Below are 23,029 nucleotides of genomic sequence, written 5' to 3'. Positions count from 1 at the left end.
TCTTTGGGAGAACCTTCAAAGAAAAATGTGTTAGAGTAGTTCACATAAATTAAGACCTTAAAATGTGAGATACAAGCATGAAATGAAACAGCAAACAATTAGAAGAAACAAAACAGAAATTCTAGTTTACGTGATTATAATTGTAAAAGAAAGCATAGTTGCTATTTTGTAAAAAGAAAGCTTTCAATTCAAATGTCAAACATGCAGTAGTTACCACATTTTTCTTAGAAAAAATAGGTAGCCGACTATCAAAGGACATTTTAAGTTGTTAGCTACCTGGGAAAACAAAAGTATTTAACAATAATAGCTTTAAAATTAACTTTGGGGGATTATTAAAAAAAACCAGCAAAAATACTTTGAGCTTAAAATCCAAATGTAAGAGGCCAAATGCAAAGAAATTATAAAATACTGACAAATGAAGTGTGACTAAAGAAGGAAAAAAAAAAAAAAAAAAAGTAAAATTGTTTCACTGACCTCTTCATTTAAATTGCTAACCAGGAGGACTGTATTGCCACCAGCTGAAACTCCAGGCATTCCCACACGGCCAGCAGCAGCAGCTGCAGCTGCAGCAGCAGCATTTGGAATAGCCAAAGGACTCAGAGCTCCTGGAACAGCTGCAACAGGAAGCCCTAATTTTAAAATAAAGCATATTTTACGAAACACACACAAGTCGTTTTAAAAAAAAAAGTACCTATATCAGTACAAGTGTTGCATACAACACTCTACAAAGCAGACGATTCCACTGTTAAAGTCATCCAAAGGGTTGTGAAATGGGTTGTTAAACTAACATAAGGAAAAGAAATGTGAATTATTTTTTTTTTTATTCAGATCAAGTCTTCAAAGAAGTGATGAGGTGTAAAAAGTACTTTTTTTTCAAATAAACATTCTTGTGCATCAAGACTGTTTCCACTGTACTCCAAAATGCTTAAAGTGTCTAGTTTATCAAAATGGTCTAAAGTAAATGTTGATCAAATCAGTAAGAATAAACACTAATTGTACTCTCTGCATCTTATTTTCCATCACCCTTTGAGAGGCCTTCCTCACTTCAACTTGATGCTTCAGACTAAATACACAACACCGGAGTTGGTCATGTGAAAAAGCCTACTTATCTCTCAGAGCCTTAGCATAAATGAGTTGAGGAGGCAACCTTCTAAATTCAAGGTAGCACCACTGATTATCCTCTGTGGCTTTTGCAATCCAGTTCCCTGAAGAAGCATGTTACCATTAGCTAAACCTTCAGCTGTGCTTTTTTTTTTTTTTTCTTCCAAGGAAACTCAGATGCTGTAGAGACCTGCTGGTTTTGCCTGGTCAAGTCACTGGGGTAACTAGGCAAGTGTGCTACTCCCAGGATCTGTGGAAGGTTCTTGCGATACATATGCACTACACATAGGTTATGTACAAACAGCTTTATCGTATTTGATCAAAATTTTATTTGCACATTTTACAGAGTTCAGTAAAAGGACACTGACACAGCAAAATGTGTAAAAAAAACCCAAACAAATATAACGTCTGTATTTTATTTTCTTTTAATGCAATTGGGTTCTCAGATTTCAGTATTTTGGCAAAATTTCTAATGTTTATATGATCATCCTAAACTAACACAACTTTTGACCAATCTTCCAGTATGCCAGGTAGACAGTCTAAATATAGCCTTTACACTATGTACCTAAGACTACTTTCCTTCCCATATTAAGTTTTATTTTAAAGGAAGTCATAAAAGAAAACAAATTCTCCAGTTTCAGTCAATGCCCAAATACTAAGCAGATAATAGTAAACATATTCAGCCATTAATTGAAAGAAAAAAAAAAAAAAAAAGAAAAAAAAAAGAAAAAAAAAAAAGAAGAATCCCAGATTTAGTATCAAAAGGGAACACACACGGGGACAGAAGGGGGGGAGGAAGCAAGGCTACCTTTTTTTTTTTTTTTTTTTTTTTAATTTCCTAGAAAAGATTTCTGTCTTCATTCCAACTCTTTATTTATGTTTTGTTACACAAATTTGTGAAAACAAATAATTTTTAAAAAAGAGAGAGAGAGATTTTGTTGGGCTGGACAAACAACCCCTCAAAGGGAACAGGACATCCATCACTACTTTGCGATAGTGCTTAACAGTATTACTGGATCAAGCATTGAAAAAATATTTTCTGGTCATTTCCTGTCAAAACACATACAGAAGAAAAAACATTAAGTGTTCTAAAAAAGGAAATTAAAGATATGGAATGCTTTCCAATAAAGTTTAAAAGATTAAAAATGTTAGTATTCAGGGGTCAAACCAGAGGAACAGAAAGTTCTGAGTAATGGCAATTCTAGTCATCTGTCATGCCACAAGATAAAGGAAAAATCTACTTGAATCAAAAGGCAACAACTATGATCTTGTATTGCATTATATGTGGTATTTGTGGGACTGACTGTAAAACATAAGAAGAAGGAAGAACCCTATCTTGTCTTTCTCTCCTCCATCCTGCAAAAACTCTTAATAGATTTGAGACTGTATTAGATGGTCTACAGAAACAACAGCCAGTTACATTAAATAGGCAATAAAGTGACATATAGTATGTTTCATCACGTAAGCCAAGCACTAGCTACCTGGGGGTTAGGAAAGCACTCCCCCCACGTATGCTACTGTATGATCATCCGTTATGAGGGCTGTGCTAGGTCTTCCATCAGAGCATGCAGAAGTAACAATAGCTGTCAGAGAAAGGATATGAAATTAGATGGACCACTGCTAGTCCAAGCATAGCAATTTTGTTTTTCAAAACAAAATCCGTTTTGTGTGAAAGGAAAGTGTAATACTATATACTTATGTATATTAATAGCAAGACAAAAAAAATCTAACATAAATATGATGCATGTTTTGCTCAGGTTAAAGCTGAAGAATATAGCTTTACTTTTAAGAAAAAACAATTAATAAAGGATGCAGTTAAAGAAAAGTACCACTGTGGAAGAAGTAAAGAAGTTTATTCACAAAATCAGACTGTAATACACAGAGAAACCTGTGAATATCAAATTAAACTCCTAAAACAACTTTAAAAAAAATGCAGCTCTGTTCTAAAAAATCATTTTGGAAACGTACGTTTGAGTGTTTTGTATTGCATATGCTGAGCGTCACGTTTATTTACACTCAGCTACTGTAGAGGTCATACAGACAGAAATGTGAAGAATGACAGTAAGGTGTGACAGATGTCCACCTGAAGGGAAACAATTTATTTTATACTAGGTCAATAGCAATCATTTAGGTATTAAAAAATGCCAAGATTAACTAGAGCATTTCAAATCTTCCGGTGTCTCTAGGCACCTGTCCCTAACCTTAGAAGCTTTAAGCCAGTCCAGCATTTTAAGGAATAAAGGGATCTAAAAGATGACTAGTGAAGTTTTTATGGCTCTTTCCACAGTTGAGCAGAGCATAGCTGAGTAATTCATACTTTAAAAGGCAAAATTCTTCATAGCATCAGACTCTACAGGACATTCTTTGGTCCCACTGAAGAAGTTAAAAACAAGATTAATTCAACACCATTTATACAAAAATATTTTCAATTATTATCCTTTGAAATAGATTAATTTAGAAGAATCTTAAGAAGAGGCATTGGTGGAAAGTGCTAATAAAGAAAACCAGCGATGACAGCAAGGGATAAAGCTGTGGGAGCCCTAACCACAACAACGTTATTTCCTGCTGTAATATTAAACAAATATCTAAATTGGAGTTAAAGTATTATTACATATCAGTATTTGCAATTATAAGTAGTTCTTATTTAAAATCTTTTGTTTGTAGCGGTTCAGTATAATGCAGTTGCTCTTTATTCAAAGGTGTTTTCCTGTAAGATCTCCTGTAACTTTTTGGGGAGGGAGGCAAGAGAGAATGTGCATCTCTCTTCATATGTGTGGTGAAAAAAAAGAAGAAAAAAAATCAACCATCTGCTTCTGATAATTCATTTGAAACCAGCCCATTCTGTCCATTAGTGATTTTCTCCTTCTTTCAAAAGATAACAAGATGTCCAATTTACAGTCTCAAAGACTTCTGACACCTTATTTCATCACAGCTGAGGATGTAGTAGACAAATGAGTAATGATGCATGCGGGTAGGATCATCTATTTGATTGATACGTTTCTAACCGATTACATAGGACACATAGACCTCATTTCTTGGAAAGGTCAGACAAATTACAATCCCACAGAAAACACAATTCTTGATCTGTAGGTCTCCACTGCACTCTGATTTACCATTCTGATTTAAGCAAGTCAAAAATTTTTAATAAATAAAAATAATAACAACTTGTATTATGATTATTAGTTTTCATGCAACACACTGTTTAAGATTTGAGGACTTATCTGAAGCTATTTAGAAATGTTAGCTACTTTGTCAGCATGATCAACTGGTATTAGAAAGCTTTGTCACTAGCTTTATTTTAGCTTCCAACAATTACAGATAACAGGTTTTTGCTTTTTCTGGATATTACTGAAAACACACAAATACTATACACATTTTTTCCTAGCCTTTTGAGGTCTTTTTCCTCAAGGAAGTTTAAACACAGCATGTCACATTATTTATTCCCCCTCAGTGTATCTTTTTGCATGACTTCTGAAATGCAAATTAGTAATGCCATTTTAATAAAAGGCAAATTAAAGCTATACTAAAAATATATGATGAACTTATGTGTGAAAACCATAGGCAGTAGAAGCAGTCATCTTAATGCAGGTATGCATAACTGCAACTGAGAAAGGGATTTAGTCCCTAGTCCTGTTATGAACCTTTTTGTGGCTTTATGTCAAATAACCACCATCTTTTTGTACTTGTTACTGGCCTGCTTCTTATACTTAGCCTGAATGGGTTTGGAGAAGACAGCAGGTTCTTTTAAAATCTCTGCATAACAGCTTATGAAGCTGCAAGTCTTACTACACTACATCATAAAGTTAGAATTACTGAAGAGGAGCGTTAATTCCATCCAGAAGGAAACTGAGATATGCAATGGTTTAGTATTAATGCAGATTTAAACACCAAAACTAATAAGACTCGCATCTTGTCACTAAAACTCAACTCACAAAATTATGTTAAACCTAAACCTCACTGCTGACATACAACTTAGAGTATACTGTGAAAAAGCCAACAACAAGAAGGCACCCACGTTGTACAACTATCCAGCATATAATAGCATAACATAAGCAAAAGTCAGAACTGAGTCCTTACCACATTTTCGGTTAGTGATCTCATTATATACATATAAGAGAACAGCTACAGCAAGAATTTTAACAAGCATGCCACAGATTCAACTTGTGGTGTTCTTTTTGAGCACGCAAAAGAACCTGAAGAGCATCACAGTAAGCTCAAAATGGAGCTCCACTCTTTCATAGAGAAACATGCCCTTTGGGAACCATCTGTGAATAGGGCATGGCAGACACTGAAGATATCTTTATCAACGTTACAGAAATAAGAATTCTATAGCAAATAAAAGGAAATAAAATATTAAGATAAAAGAAAGAAGCAGGAGGAAGGTCGCTGCTATCATTCTGCCGTATTTCGGGCATCATAGTTTGCCAATCTCCATCTTAAAACTCTCTGAACTTTTAAGTGTTCTCACTTTTCTCCCTTTGAGTATCTGAATAAAAATGCAGCTATAAATCGCATGCACAAGCATCCATTTAGGTTGTTGAGTTTTTTCTATCCTTTGTCCTTTATTATTATATCCCTTATATTTTGTGCCTTTTTGCACAGTAAGCAGCCCTGAATGAGAACCCTGTTCTTCCATATTCAAACAAGCACCATTCCCACTTTGACAACTATCCAAATGGCTAAGGCACCAACAGTACTATGGAGACTTTTTGTAAAAGTTTGTCAGCTGTAGAGCTCAAATTCTGTAAAAACAAACAAAGAAAAAAAGGCAACTAGGAAAAAAAAACCACCACCCCACCTCCCCCCCCAAAAAAAAACCAAAACAAAACAAAAGATCACCGTATAATCATCCCCATTTGACAGATGATGCAGTTACAATATACCAAGATCATCCAACTGGCCACGAGCAGAGTTAGAAAATGTACCCAGCTCCCTTAAGTCTCCTTAAAAACAATGAATGCTTGTACAGAAGAAAAAAACCAACCACGATATATAATCTCCACTACTCATCAAAATAAACACGACTGACTTCACTGATGGTCTGAAAATGTTTCACAGCTGCAATGAAAGTTACTGCTTGGAAAACAGTGTATTTAAAGAAGCCCATCCAGAGAGTGAGAATTAAAATATTCAATTAGCTAATGTGACTGTCATCTTCATAATTTTACTAGCAAAAACCTTTAATATACACAAAAGAATGAGTCTGATTAAAATCAAAGAGTTAGAAAACTTGGGCACTTTTGTAGACAAAAATTACAAAAGCATCTAAGTGACTTTCAAGCCTAAAACACTAGAACGTAAAGTCCACTAAAGCTGAAGTCACTTGGATAACTATAACAAGTATAGTAACCCTAATTGTTAAACATATTCAAAGTGATGCAACGATCCAAGCATCCTCAGAGTGATTCCACTATGCCAAGCAAATTAAACCTGTTAATTTAATTAATACTATAAGCATTACATACAAAGAAATATGTTAGTAAGCCCGAGACTGGAAAGGAACTTCTCAGGATTCAGGAAAATGTCAGAATTAGATTTACATAAGTAACGCTGCATTTGGCACTGTTTTATAAATCATGAACCTTTAACACTCTCCTAAATCCCCTTACAACACCTAATATGATGGGTCTCATATTACTAAGCAGCTTCTTTACTTTGTTTTTGTCTCCTTACTACTCATACTGCAGCCTTATGTCTACGTTTTAGTGATTACATGCTGACAAAAGAATTACTAACTGCCTCAAGGGTGTTTCGACAGCACTCATCTCTATGGTGTCAAACTTCTTCACAAACACTCATCCATCTTCCCTATCAATCCATGAAATGAGAGATTTAAATTTTTAAATGATGGGAAGTTAAATAAAACTTTAGCTACGGGTTCTTCAGAGACTTTAGATTCTTATGGTATTTTTCACTTTCCAAAACTACTGCTGTAACTACAAGTGATACACCATTTTGCAAGTCTTACTGGAGGATGTGAAGTCAAGCGCTCCAAAATTTGTGGGAGGTGGGTGCATGTGAAACTTACAACCAGATATGAAATGTATCCTTCAAGTAATCTGATTTCAGAAAAGGCCAGATATAGCGCAGCATTCAGTAGCCGTAACTATAATATTCACCCTTTTCCTGCGCTTGCATCATTCACTAAGTGCCTTCTAGCTTCTGTAACACACAGATAGCAGAGGCCCCTCTTTACTACATTAACTCTGACTTACTCCAAGTTGGCCCGTCCTGTACAAAAAAACAGGGCATGAAATCTAGGTCGCTCTTAAGTTTTCTTTAGAAGAAAAATGGGAAATGATGAAAGAAAAAAAAAAAAAAAAAGGAAAGAAGACTAAGTGGGAAGAACAATGATCACAACATAATAAATCGAGTTTTATAGAAGTCATGAGATTACGTCTGAGTACTATTAAATTTTGAAGAGTGAAAGGTATTCCCACCAAAGAACAGCAACTTGACAGAAGCGGGAGTGAAACTTATGCAATGAATTGTGATAAATAAAAAAAATAAAAAAATAAAAAAAAAAAACAACCAAAAACCCCCAACAAATTACAAATTTCTCCCAAAGATTGCATTAATTATTTTGCCAGTAGTCAGAAGACACATTTATCTGTATATTTCTCAGAGCATTTCATCTACTTCTTCTGATGAACTCAAAAGCTGACAGGATGTTAGAACTCATGTACCATGGCACCGGAAGTGCAACTAGATTTTTTTCCCTTTTATTTACAGAAACCACAGACTAGCACTTTTTTTTTTAAGCAAAGAACATAATCTTTCCTCATTGAAGGAAGCCAACAAAATGTTATTTTCATAATCTGATATTACAAATAAGTATTAGCATGAATGAAACATGCAAGTTGTTAAGTCTGTTACATAGTTGGGTGGGAGGGTGGGCAAGGTGGGCAGTAGCAGCTGACAGGAACATATGAAAGAAGGGAGGACAGATTTGGGAATAAAAGTAGAACTAACAACTTCTCCTTATGCTTTGTGCATTTCTCATTTTGTCATGTATTCTCTCATTCATTTATGCAGGACTTCTTCTAAAGACAATATAAACGTGTTACTACAATTCAGATCACAATAGACTGAACCCTGAATGGGCCTTTGGACACTACCGCAATTTAAGATCTTTCATTGTTAGAGGGATTAATAAGCATTTTCATCAAGTCACTTTGCAATATAAAAGAACAATGTCAGAATCATACCTAGAAGAGAGGTCTCCTTTGCAAATGCTGCAGCAATAGCTGGGTCCAGCGCTGGCTGTCCATCACCAGATGGAAGATCAGGACGAGTGTAGTCCCTGCTTTTATCGTTGTTGTACTTGACATTCAAATTCACCAATTTGGAAAAATCAATCCGTAGGGTACAGCAAGCATTATAAATATTTTGACCATCTAAGGCCTGGAAAAGGGAGTCAGTTTATTTAAAAAATATACAATACAGGTTGGTAGCACAACTTTTTTTTTTTTTTTTATTATTTTAAAAACAAGGTCAGCGTATAGGTATTTATCCGTCTTACTGTCTAGCTTAAAACCAATTAAGATTAAAATGCATTAACCTCGCTTAACATGATTCCAGGAAGCTCAATGTTTACTTCTCTTACCTAGAAACTGTTTATGCACCAAAGTGGCAAGAGACCTTTTAATGCAGTCAAACTTAAAAAGTTAGTCTGTTGAATATAGTTAATTAACCTGTATTCCATAGTATAAATTTAATTCAGACATAACACCAAATAAATTTCTCAAAGAAAAAAAAAAAATATCAAAAATCACACAGGTATTCTTTTACATGGAAAGTTGACCTGAGGGGAAAAAAATTAAAAATGTAGACTTAAATACCATGTTAGACAGCTATCTGTTAAAGCAGAATATTTACATTCTTCCTGCATGTCTTCCGTCTCCCCTTGAAGGTAATTAATGCCAAAATTGAAAGAAAAGCAACTATCTGCTAACCTAATGCTACTAACACTTTTTAAAAAAAAAAATCCTCTTTTCACAATTGGTACTTCTGAAAGGCTGCCTATTAGCAGTGAAATTCACATCAACTCTTAACATGACACCACTAAGAACTCTATGCAAACACTCTCTAAAAAAGGCTTAATTACAGATGTTTTGTCCATCTTCATTATATACCAGGCTAATTGATATACCTGGATATTACTCCATTTACATTTTGGGCATACCTTCCTTTTGCTAGAAGCACTAAGGGCTAAATATGAGAGATTAGAAAAATGGAAACTTTTGTAACTAAGTTGGTTTATATTCTTAAGAAATGCTAGGAAGTGAAGATATAGCTCATCTTAAAAATTAATCCATTCCATCGAGTCATTATATTAAATGTAAAACTATCTTATGTATACACATGGTAAAGAAAAAACAAATAAATCACACTTCTAAATAGAAAAATCAGACCTTTGGTTTCTCTTGATTAATGCTGGACTGAAATGTACCACTTCTGGTCCTGAGCTAGCTCTTGCACAGCTAGCGTGGTTACATATGCAATGCACTTTCCAACACATTCCAGTTCTGGTAGGACTTACTATTTTGAGCCAAGCACTGCACAAACCTAGTGTGCCTGCTGGGTATGGAAGCAACATAGCTATTTTCATACAGTGGTGCATCTGGAAACTGAACATCCTGCAGATACCCCTCTGCTAGGTCTGGGCCAGCCAGGCTGTCCCTTCCTACAAAATCAATTATCACAGCTGACATCTCCAGGGCTCATGAAATCACTTAAAAAGATTTACCACCATTAGCAGTCAATGTACAAGAGTAAGTCAGTCAGTATTATTAGAACTTCCAAGTAATGGGAAAATAAAATAATACAAAAAAAAAAAAGTATAGAAACCTGACAACCTAGACATCATCTCAACAAATACTTAGCGATTAAAGAGAAATTCCTGTGCTTGAAACTCAGCTTAAACAATGCCTTAGACAACACTGGCAAAGCAAAATCTACTGTCCTGATTCACAGACTACAAGCTGAGGATTAATTCTGTATTGTTGGGGTGGTGGTGTGCATCACCATTACAGAACACAGAATTTGCTAGCTCTTCTATACACAGTGGCAAAGCAGAATTCAAGACTCCTAATGTTGGTATTTGGGAGAAGAATCTCACTTGAACGCTTACATCTAAAAAAGTATACACTGATAACCAGGCATCACTTTTAGAAGACTTTTTACCTTCTACAATCCACTAAGATATGGATTAAAGGTAAGTCCAGTTTATGCAGCCAGAGCTTACTTATTGTCAAAGACAATGTCATTGCCATCAAGGAAATACCCATTCACATAATGAAGAAAACTAGCTATGAATGAGACTAAAAGGCAGTATCCTTTAGCTTTGTCCAAATCACAGGACCATGACACAAAGCTCTAAGTCTTTAAAACACAATCAAGTTTCACATTATACTTCTGTGTGGAGTCTGTAGACACACTGCTTTATGGCTGGCAGAAGGCTATGAAGTTGATGAAAATCTTTTAGTCTTATAAAGTAACAAACCAAAATATAACTGTGTTTGTAGTTTCCAGAGTAGTCAATGTTTAAAAGGAGCCGTGTAAGTAACTAAAACTTATACTGAAATAGGAAAAACTCCTCTTTCTGACAAATTCAAAGTGACCAAAAGTACATACAAAAGAATACTGCACAAGAGAAATCCCTTGCAGCTGGGACACAGACAGTCTGAAAGAACATCCTGAACCGGAAAGGAAGGAGACTCACTCTTAATGAACACTGTAGTCACACTCTGGGAAAGACTCCTTGCAACAGGTCAAAATAACAAAAAAAAAAACCCACGTCACCCCACCCACCTCTACCAGCAGCATCATACACCTCCAACAACAATGCAAGAAAGATTACCAGCAACTACAGTTTTTTGAAGATTAACTGTTCACATGTAAAGTCACAATTGTGAATGTGCATGTCCTGAGCTCCTTCTTATATGGCAATAAAAGAATGTGCAACAAACCCTCAAACCCTGTTCCTCTCAAACAGACATCCTGAAAAAAATGAGAAGACAGTAGCCATACTGTTAGTGAATGCACACACAGAAATCATCTCAAAGAACTCTAGCTACTGTTAAGAAACTTCACTTTCTTTGATCATTTATCTATACATACATTCACACGTGACACAGTACCACACCACACACATGCCAAACCAAGGAGATCAAGTATCATGGAACCCTTCTACAAAATGTGAGTATCATTCTTTATCTTGCCTGTGCCAGCAAAACCATTACTTAAGCCTCAACAACAGAAGCATCAAAACTTATGTCGTCATGCATTACTAAGAGCGTAATGACAGTGAATCGTTTCTAAACCGCTGCCTTCCCTCCCTCCCCCTTGCTACTAAAATGTACCCTTCTCTTTGACTTTCCCAAAGTGGAAAACGATTCTGATGAGTGGCTCGCCCCCTGCCAAGAGCTTGTCAGCAGATTCCTGAAACAACACATTGTGGTATTTAGGAGCACACAAACAAGATGGCTACTAAGAACATGCAGAAGATCAATAGAAAACAGTGGTAAAAGAATAAACAAAAATCCCTTTCTCAATTCAAACTGACATATAACCCATGCCTGGGTTGACAGGATGACCTCAACTCCACAGTGTACTCCTGTGCATGACCTCAGCTCCACAGTGCAAGCACACTATCATCCATACAAGTTTCTCTACAGCCACTTAGATTATTTTGGGGAGGGGAAAAAAAAACACCACCACCACCAAAAAAAAACAAACAAAAAACCACCAAACAAACAAACAAACAAGATGTCTCCTAATTAACTATGTTGCACGGTTCTACATCAGCTATGGCAGTTAAGAAAGGGAGCAAACTAGAAATAAAATCACAATCCCCAATGCTAGTGAAAGTTCCAAAACAGTGGAGTCGGCTGGAAAGAAGCAAGTATTCCTAGACTACTACAGTAGAAACATTCAAAATATTTAGGAAGGGTCTTAACAACCAATCTTAAAATCTGCTTGTGTCTCAAGGCAGCACTTCTCACTGAACACAAGAATAAGCAAGCAAGGCCTAGCAACACAGAAAATAGCAGAAACAGCCTGGGAAGTCCTAGGGATCCAGAACAGAGACCTATGACTGTCTGTCACAGGCAGTAAAAATGACCATACAGGGAATATCGATGAAATGGAGGTCTGCACCGCAAAACATAATACTCTCCCATTTCTTAAAAATAATGTCAAACCAAACCACCCTCTCTTTTTGCTCATAGCAGCCAGGAGGATGAAGAGATGAAAACTCCTGACTGAGAAAAGATCCCACAGATTAAGAGGTGAGACAACAGACTGTTCCAATGGAAAAAAAAGGGGGGGGGGGGGGGGGGGGGGGAGAGAGAAGAGTTCAATAAACAGTATCTTCTCCTGCTGCTGATACAATCAACAACACGCAAGCTCTTCTGCAAAAGGACAGTAAGAATTTCTATCTAGTCAACTGGGATTCAGGACACCAGGATCTCTCATTTCCCAATGTGATTGTGGATGTTGAGAGAAGTGGTAACACCAGCAAAGGCGATCTCAGATGGCAAAAGTACTCTACAAAGTTACAAAATGTTGTAACATCCTGAATGACTGACACAGCCCTCTGATGCAGCTTCATGCAGGTAAGAGTCAGATCTATCGGTAGGCTCCAAAGCGAAGGAAGAACATTCTTAGCATCATTTCTTCTCTCAGGCTTTCCTCACCTGAATGAAGGGCTTTCTGATGTAATGGATAGAATTCACTGCTCTTTTTACTTTCAGGGTTCAAGATGCCTGAAAATCCTTGTGAACAAATAGTCCCTTTGAAAGGTGCTATATTCACAATAACTATGCTTTGATGAGCTTCTCTAAGGCCTGTATAGACCATGAATCTGTGGAATGAAACCCCCCTACAGGAGGTGGTCAAGGTAGCCCTCTAAAAATCAGGAAGAGATATGGCTTTTACAGTAGTCTTTAGCTAATTCACATACGGTACCTAGAAGACAGACAAGTACACAGTTTGGGAGACAGAAAATGATTTCATGTTTTGATACTCTCATTTCCCAGTTCAGATTCCCAGAGATTTAGCTAGCAGGTATTTCTGGAGACACACGGCATCAAGCCACAACAGATAGTGTATCTGCCCTTGTCTTTGTCAAGCACTGTAGGCACCCAAGACAATAATCCAAGATGGGAAATAGATCTCTTGCAGGATGAGGATAGCTTAGAAGTATTTACCAAGGTCCGATAAAGAAAAATCAAATTAGAGTGGAGAGAAAAAAGTGGCAGAGAGGGGCAACACAACAAAAGCACTGCATTCTCTCCAAACTCATAGGGAGAAAAGAAGATAGAGAAATTTAGTCCCTATTCTCTCTCTTCCCAAAGCACACAAAGCAGGAGAAACTAGAAACAAGATCTTTAGAAGGGCATAACAGTTTAAAGGCATTTAAAAGAAGGACGTAATCCTTACAAAACATACTCTAGGTCAAATAAGCACTTCAAAGTAACTGACGGTCATATGGTAAATATCTCTTGGGAGAGATGTGTCCCAAGTGCATCCTACAGATACGCATCTGAACGAAATTAATTTCTTTTGAGACAAGTGTCTTGGATATGAGAAGTTTCTATGGCTAAAAAGTGTATGTAAAACACATTCCATTCTCCAAAAATAAGATTTTTTTTTTTTTTTCCTATGTGCAGTTCCTTGACTGAAGGACCAGTTCTACAAAATTGGAAAATCCAGGACACAAACACTGTTGCTGCACTTCCTAGGCTTCCTGATACAATGGATACAATCCAGCACTCTTGTGTTTACCTGAACACTACTTATCATTTCCGAGCACAAATTGAGCTCTTTAGGATTCAAGATGCCTGATAATCCTTAATGCAATAATCATGGATAATTGCCCTGAAGCTAAATATCTTATCTAGAGATGTTCTTGCTTTCCATTCTGGCCACAACTAGCTGAAGTTCCTATTACAGATTTTAGGGCAATGTAGCCTAGCAGAGATCTTTTGCAGACTGTTACCAGTGCAGAGCCACCCTGAAGCTGTGACTCAAACAATGGGAACGACAACATCTTCTCCATCTTCTGTGGAGTCAAACCTCAACAGAATCTCTGTAAAGGTACTCTGAATCACCTACGGGACAAGTAAGGACCAACTGGACACCTGTAACAGAAACTCTCAATCAGACTTATGATATTTTTAACCCATGATGGGTCAAGATGACTGTCATGCGCTATCCATGAGTCTCAGTTAATCATCCGTAGATGAGGCATCAATAACTGTCAACATCCAAGATGTGGCAAGAGTACTTTTGGTGCTTTTACACAAAGACAACACATTGGATTAGCCAGCTGTTCAGACAGAAACACTGGCACTCTAATCTTTCTATGGTATACCAGATTACTGGTATTCAAATATTTAAGTTTGCTTCTTATGCTGAGGGTACTGATCATTTACTATGAAAATGAGCTGGTTTTGATGCTTAGAATATCTCCTTATGCATACAGACATCTCCAGTACATCACCTTCTGTTTCATTAGGAGAAGCAGAGTAGTTCAATGTGCTCTACTCTTACACATTCTCAATACTTTCTCCAACCAATGGCTAGACTGCTGCATTGCACAGAAGCTGAAGTTTGTCGTCTTCACCTTTAGTTGCCGGTATAACGGACTATAATGATCCAATTTGAGGGTGGTGATGAAACATGAATCAGTGTAGCCATAATCTACTTTTACAGGAAATGAGTTTCTCACAAAGCAAGTGGAGCAGGAATGCAATTTTTCACTACTTGCTCATTCAAATAGCAAAAGTGGTCCCATAGGGCTAGAGGCTTCGTATTGTACATTCTTGTCAGTGTCACTATTTTCTCAGAACCTTCAAATGAATAGCATCTCTCCTTGGTACTTACATCACTTGAGTTTTTCAAATTGCTCTTTAACTTCCTTAATAAGTCTTCAATTTCTATTAAGGCCACATTCTGATTTCCTGTGAAGAGTGCCAGTGGAAAATTAAATTTCCCCATTATCTTCTACAGTAACAACTGATGGAAAACAAATTGAAAACTTCTTTACTCTTTCACCATGCTTTTACTTTCGAACTCCATGCAACTTAACTGTAGCCACCACATCCTCTTGCTTCTACTGTATTTCCAGGTATATTTAAACTGGGAGGGGGGCTTCCTGTCATCTGACTGTTTCTCTCCTTTAGGTACTTTTGGTTTGGTGGCACTTCATGTTTTACCACGCTAGCTCAACCATGACAGCTGTACTTATTTTACTCTATTTAGCTTGGGAGGGTAGCAGGGAAATCAAACCTTCCTTCAAATTTAGCATTCTTCAATACTTGCAGTTGGTATTACTCTTAGCATTTTGCCTATTTATGTATAGATTGGTTGAAATATGAAACTATAAACCTAAGACTGTTTCATCACTAAGATAGGCTCCAAGTTCACTCTGACAATGACTGTACATGCAGGAGTCACTGTTATTCAATGAAGTTTAGTTATTCACACATGAGCTACCACTAGTGAGCAGCTACCCTGATGAAAACATGCAAAACTGGAGAAACAAATACATGCTTTTTTTTTTTTTTTCCCCCCAAATTATGACCAATACAGTATCCCATGAGCTAGTATCAGTTTGTCAGAAAGTCAACAACAGCAAGAGATTCTTAGGTTCCTTTGATACTTTTACATACCTCATCCTTTTGTTATTTTGTCACTTCTTTATAACATATTCCTAGAATTACACTGATCATTTCAAATCACTATAGTCCATTTCACAGACACCGTCTTTCCATTAAATCTTCTGATAATATATGTAAGACTCAAAAAACAAAGTCAAAAGATTTATCACTTGATGTCATATTTTGCTTCAAAAATGCACTTTAAAGGCACTATTACTGAAAAATAACTTTCCAAACACGAATCAAGACCGAATGACAACATTCTGCAACAAACGCACTGGCATCCAACTGTTTATGAAACATTTCAAATATGAATCTAAATTACTACAGTTGATTTCTGCAGCAATTGTAGGGTAAAGATCTAGTTTCTGCATTACTATTTTAAACCTACTTAAAACCTGAAAGGTGTATCCCATCCAAGCAAATTTTTACATATTACAGTGACATATTTGCATCTTCCTCTACTCTGAGACATGATGCAATATTTGATGCTATTTATCTCTGAAAAGGATATCCCTAATTGAAATTGTAGTCCAAATCCACAAATATTTCCAGACTGCTTTTCAGGAGTAGATTATCTTGAAGTAGATCATCACAAATCAAGTTGCAAATCTTCTTGTCTCCGGCCAACTTTATTTTTCTCAATGGCATGAAAACTTATACTCTGCTTTTTGAAAACATGCCTTTTATTTTTTCTGATTCCCCGTCTTGACCACCTCACAGTTTTCTAATCAATACCCAATACTTCATTTGGTGATGAGGATAAAAATGACCATCCTCCACCATTTAATGAAGGTCTGTATTTCAATACAGTCATCAATCTTTACAACAGAAAACTAACCCTATTTTTTCTTTCTCTACTAAGTGATATTCATTGCCAACTTAGTCTGAGGTGCAAGCTTTTCACTTTTCCCTGAAGTTCTCAGCTATTCTGTCATCTATGGGCAATAAGCACTTTCTATGCTGCCAAGCAACACTTAACCAGCACATCAATTTTAATCAGCCTTCCACAAGCCCAGACTGCATGTGAAGGTTTGAAAATATAAATTCATTCCATTTCTCTCCTGGGGGAAGAAGAAGAAAAAAAAAAAAAAAAAAAAAAAATCTGGCCTTCCCCTTTGGTTCAACTTTCTTATTGCCACAGCTGTGAACATATCCCATTCAATTAATTCGAAACATCTGGTCTAGATGACATGCTGTTGATCTTTGTCATAATTTATCCATAGGCTCTCTCCTGCTATAATGAATAAAACCAGTTATCTGTTCTGTATCCTACCCAGGATAGGAGAGTTTCCAATAAAACAAAAGTAAGATTCTGTTCTCATTTGTCACTGCTGCAAAGCTTTTTCATAGCCTGGTCCCATAAGTAAGATTGCACCCTCTGTTACAATTAAGTCTAGATTTTTTTTTATTTTTTTTTTTAAGGATACTATAATTAAATACTTCCACAAACCTACATCCAATCTACAAATCACATCTTTGTTTTGATGCTTAGAAAGTATCTACCAACAATAATCCAATCGGTTTACTAAATTTGCTGCTTACAGTGAATTAATTATGTATCAACATTACATCCTACATTTTTACTTCTGGTTGACATTTTCACTATTGCAGTCTTGCATATTATTTCATCTCTGTGCAGCCCTATTAAAATATTTGTTCATAATTATAGATGTATACAATTCTTTAGACATAGTGTCCTTAAACATAGTATCTTTAAACACTGATTTTACGCAATATAACAACATTACATAATAACTCCCAGTTATTTTTAAGTCTCAAAAAGCTCACACAAGTGGTGGAGGAGTACGACACATTATTATGGTCAGTACTCTGTCAGATTAACATTTTACAAACTTTTAGAGTACAGGAAGGTCTCCAGCCTTTAAAAGAGAACTATACTTACTAGTTTTGCTTGCTGTGCATTTACTGGATCGCCATACTGCAGTAAAGCTTGAAACTGGTTATTCTTTGTGAATGTGATTATCTTCAATACAGCACCAAATTTAGAGAATATCTGCCAAAAACATTGTAAAGTTTTACACACAAGTTCCTCCCAACCACAGCTCAAGTTAAAATGAAATTTGGCTTACCTGATGAAGAACATCCAGGGTTACCGGATAGTACATATTGTCAATAATTATTCTAAGTACTGGACTCTGTGCTGGAGTCACTGCACTCTCACTAACAGTGGTCCCGCTGATGGGAGCATTTGTTGCCTGTACAGCAGTCACTGCCTGAAGAACAGCTTGGGCCCGCTTTAAAAAAAAAAAAAAAAAAAAAAAAAAAAAAAAGACAGACTTTTTTTTTTAATATTTCAAGATGATAGCTAGAAATTAATTAGCAATATTAATAGTTAACTTCAGAAACACAAAATAGTCCACTTATTTAAAACTCAGAGCTACAGACGTAACACAACGTAAGTGCAATGCAGTCCAACTCTGTGAGAAGAGACAATAAAAATGAAAACATCAATTAATTCTTATGTCACAGTAAGGAGGGGCTTCAAATGGCACCAATATCAACCTTCCTAGTAGCAAGCTTATTGTTCTACTAGTAAGGATAAAGAAAGTGAGAGTTTTGTAGGTTTCAAGACACTTTACAGACTTTTTTTCCTTTCCTTTAAAGGAAAAACCCAAAACAAAACCAAACAAACCAACCAACTAACAAAAACCCCCAAGCCTACAGAAACAAGAAGTATTTATCCTATTTTTCAAGAGATTGTATTACAGTTAACATTTTGCTGCCATTTTAATTCTGTAGAAGGATCTGATAGGAAGGGATAATGCTAAACTAACACTTACAAACTTCTCAGTTTTAACACAGTGAAATAATACACAAGACTGACAAGTGCCAGAAACTATTATCCACAGAGAGGTAAACAAACTGGTGTCTGTTATCCACCCTCTTTCATAAAAAGAAAAACAATATCCCCTCCATGTGTGGGGATTTTTAGGTTTTTAAACAGAAGCAGGGTTTTAGAAATTCAAAGGTAACCACATGATGACATCATAAGAACACACATCTATGTAACTACCTCCACTGCCCAAACCGACAGTATGAGAAAGATTAGATGTCTTTTTCTGAGAAAGAAAAAGTGCAGAAAAAAAGGGTTTCCATTTAATATTGTCATTACAGTATCCTTATAAAGTAAAACGATACAAAACAGAGAGACAAGTGAGCATGCCAGGTAAAAATAATAAGCACCAGGTAAAAATAATAAGCACCATGTTAACGCATACTGCGTATTTTAAAGGTATTAGAGCTACTACACAATTTCATGTCTTACAACTTACATGATACTCCTCATACTGAAACGACTCAATGAGAACGGAAAGGGGCGGGGGGGAAGACCTGGTGAACACTAGTTGGGAAAACAAAATTTACCTCTACGTTTAATATTATTTACTGTAACTCTGTAAAAACATCTTTTGATAACAACATGTTCTTTTTTTCCCCTAATGTATGAAACACACAACTTTCAAGCTGGCCACATATTTGGCCGAGTTGCATAATTACTTCCTACTCCTTCTGTAGGCACAGAAGCAGCACATATCAATTAAAACTCACTCCTTAAAATGACTGGAAAAGTTCAGACTCTTTAACCCAAAGAACCAAAACTTTTGAAGTCCATTTTAACATATGACCCTTGTTAGCACTATCCATCTATGCTTATACATTACAGTTCATTCCACTAGCGTGAATGTGAATACGTGAAGGAATACAGGACTTAACATTGGCAAATAAGGATAAAATCTATAAAATTATTATGACAGTGAGTATTTTGCCAAACAAATTCAAAATAACATTTGGTATCATATATAAATAGCCACTTTTGAAGACACTGGAGTAATATGTAAAGCTTTTTTCTTATTTTTGCAAAATTGAAATGAATTTAAAAAGATCAGCTACACCATTCAGAAAGTATAACATTTATTTATTTCTAAATGTTGCAATGTTTGTGCAGAAAGACTAAAACCATGTATTTATGACAGGCTGATGATTAAAGAGAATTACAGTCACAGAGGTCATTCTATTCTCAATTCTTCTGAGTCTAGATACTGTATGAAACAAGGTAAGAGATGTTTGTTTTACATCTGAGTTTAAATACTCCACTCACAGTGTTTTGATGTCTCACAGGAAACAAATTTTTTTAGAATTATAAAGCTGAGATAAAAAATTAAATGGTCCCTTTCGAATCTGCTTATTCAGAGGCAACTCATTCTGAGTACATAACTAAAAATAATCTTGGAAGCTAATATTATTGAGAAATTCAGAATAGCATAGCTTAATGGAACTTTTACTACTTTCATTATTTCTAAAGGCCTGGCTGTTTAAAGTACCCCTTTGTTAAATACATTTTTTTCCTCTCTTCTTTATAACTAAGATACTTGCACGTTTCTCCAATTTTTTATCCTATCTGTCCAGTTACACGTACTAACATCCTGACTTCTTCATATCTTCCTGCTTGAACATCCAGAAAAAGACAATTTCAAAATAAATTTGGCTGGATGAGAAAGCTTTTAAATACAGATTAAAAATTTACGTTTTGAGTACAATAAAAAAAAAAAAGCAGACTACAAGCAATATCTGCACTACCTTTAGTTTTCCTTACAGAAAAAAGAATATCCAACCATCTTGTGTTTTATAGAACGCCTCATGAGATACTAGTTACAGAATACTTACTGCCAAGTACCTATTTATATTATTTAGTTCTAAATTAAAGAAATAGAGACCTGAAAGACTGGGAATATGCTAAAATTGGGTATTAATGTGTACAGCGGCATAAAAGCCGCTGAAAAGTCAGCACATCCTATACACTGAAAAGGTGGACACGTGAAGTACAAAAACAGTATCACCACAGAAGCCAGAAGACCAAGTAAGTGAAAGCTTCTTAAGGGAGTATGTCCATCCACTATATGGGCAGACAGAATTCATCCTCTATTCTCTTTTTTTGAAAGTAGATGAAGGTACTTACTTTTCTTTATAACTGACATGGGGGGGGGGGAACCTCAATTTTTAGAAAATACCTTTAACAGACTAACTATCAAAAGATTCTAAGGAACTGGAATGTTTAGAAAGATCAACAGGAAATTCAACACTATACTTGATCTGAACCAAGATGTCTTTCAACAGATTACCCTGAAACTGTTTTTAAAGGTAACAGCTATAATTTTAAGATTTACATACCCTACCTAAGACAGGACATAAGTAACAGAAACTGTAACTTGATACTTACACTGTCTTTTGTAATATCAAAAAGAAAACGTAAGAAATTAACCTCAAAATAATCATCTGACTTGTGGTAAACTGACGTCTCTTTTCTCCCCCTATAATTTGTATGAAATGGTCACCACGTTACTTTTGCTAATTATCCTGTTCTACTAAAACCAGACATATGTATCTATATTTATTGTGAAATAGGTTCTGCGGAGGCAAGAGCAAAACATTTTTTTGTTATTAAGTATATTTGCCTCTACAGTGATCACTAAGATATTCTCTAGGAACAGCAGATCACATAAGCTGAGGTTACCAGTGCTACCAGAGCGATCATTCAAAGCACTGAAACGTAGGCATTGGCATTAGTCATTATCACTAGGGAAATTCAAATTGGCATTAGTATCTCAGGTATCAGAATGAGAAAGTTAATTTTTTCATCCTACAGTCTCTAAACTAAGATGAAAACTTATTTTATGAAAAAAATTAAAGTTAAAAGACACTTCAGAATCTTTTTCTTTTTACATTAAGGAAACATTAAGAAAAATCATCATAATGGAAAGATTACACAGAAAGCAAATCCTCTTCAATGTCACAAAATGGAATGATCATAGGTAAGACTACAGTAGTGTTAGAATGTGGACAAAACCAAACAATTTAAACATATACCACATGAGCCAAGAATACATGCCATGCCTCATTGTCTACTGTCTGCATTTGTACTACTACATAACAGTAAATATACCTGGTTAAGTGTGTTGTCAGTCTTTAGTTCTTTATGATTGGAATACTGGATATAGATAGGTTGGTTACGAAGATGAGGCGTCACAGCAGAGTAGTAATTAACCATTGTGATAGCTGCTTCTTCCGTAGCAAGTTCCAAAAATGCCTGTAATTAAACAGTTAATTTTCAGTATTTACAAAGCAGATAATCTTCCTATTAGCAGCACTTAAAAAGCACTTAAAAGGTTTGATAACACATTTTAACAAATATCAGCCTTCAGAATATGCCATTCTCTACATACCAACTTTATTTGCTAAGCTACTTCACGTCCAAAAATTCATCTGTGAAGATGCAGGACTAGATATCTCTCCTACAGCTAAACTTTTTGCTTTATGTAGCTGCCAACCATCCCGTTCCCCCAAAAAATTTACTACAAGACAGTATAAGTTCATAAAAAAAAATTAAAGGAACAAAGGCTTTTTTTTTTTTTTTAATACTTACTGTTATATGACTTATTTCAATAGCATTTTAACAGCATATTTTGAAATTAGACAGTAGGCATACTAAAAAATGGAAAATAACAAATTACCTGATTTTTCCCTTTCAGCATCAGGATGTTGGTTACCTTACCAAAAGGTAAACCTAAAGCAATAACTTCTGTTTCTGTCACTTCCCCAGGCAATTTCCTGATATGAAGAACACGAGAAGGAGCCCCATCCATTTTATCGTCACCTTTGAATTTCTTGTTGTCATTACCATTGGCTGAAAGACATATTCAGACTCTATTTGAAAAGTTTATTGATATTATTAGTGCTTCATTAAAAAATGCTTTTAGAGATAATTTTTAAGTCAGCCATCTCTTAGTTTGATCTAAATAAAATTCGAGGGTTCAGAACAAATTCTGGAGACAAATGTTACATAGTTTCATGAAAGGTGTTTTTCATGAAACTGTTCAAGACTAACTCAATAGCCCTCTGTGATAACTCATTTTCTAAATAAGACAAAAAACACAGCAAATCCTTTTCATCTCAGTTTCAGTGAAGTATCTCATGTAATACCAGGTAAGAATATTAATTATGACTCAGAAGGGCTTGCATAAGAACTCTAAAATACATAAAAAAACCCCAAAACAACCAGAGGTTACCCAGAATGTTTTTGAAAGGAGAAAAGTGGTGGTGAATAGTTACTAGAAGAGCTCCTAAAGGAAAGTTCTAAGGCTTGTTTGCACTAAGGAACCAGACACAAAAAGTAGAAAAGTATCAAAGCAAGACAGGAAGCATTATAAATGCTGAGAAGGATCACACTGGAGCAAGGGGATGAC

The 23,029-nt window shown here is 35.7% G+C and overlaps 1 protein-coding gene across 8 annotated transcripts in view; it reads right to left on the bottom strand.

The window, feature by feature from the left end:
* The window catches only part of PTBP2 (polypyrimidine tract binding protein 2), a 54,642-nt gene that overhangs the window by 4,879 nt on the left and 26,734 nt on the right, over nt 1–23,029 (bottom strand). For 6 of the 8 annotated variants that reach the window (XM_082314082.1, XM_082314083.1, XM_082314089.1 and 3 more), the window contains 6 exons: nt 22,298–22,470; nt 21,730–21,873; nt 17,861–18,025; nt 17,674–17,784; nt 8,310–8,505; nt 475–629 (listed from right to left, as the gene is read on the bottom strand). In XM_082314082.1, coding sequence (XP_082170208.1) covers nt 475–629; nt 8,310–8,505; nt 17,674–17,784; nt 17,861–18,025; nt 21,730–21,873; nt 22,298–22,470 — 944 coding nt within the window. The remainder of the gene's footprint in view (nt 1–474; nt 630–8,309; nt 8,506–17,673; nt 17,785–17,860; nt 18,026–21,729; nt 21,874–22,297; nt 22,471–23,029) is intronic. The other 2 variants (XM_082314084.1, XM_082314085.1) reach the window with 1 other exon arrangement.

The sequence above is a fragment of the Platalea leucorodia genome (genome assembly GCF_965183815.1).
Source record: "Platalea leucorodia genome assembly, chromosome: 5".
Classification (NCBI taxonomy): Eukaryota; Metazoa; Chordata; class Aves; order Pelecaniformes; family Threskiornithidae; genus Platalea; species Platalea leucorodia.
This window is presented reverse-complemented; position numbering and strand designations above follow the sequence as displayed.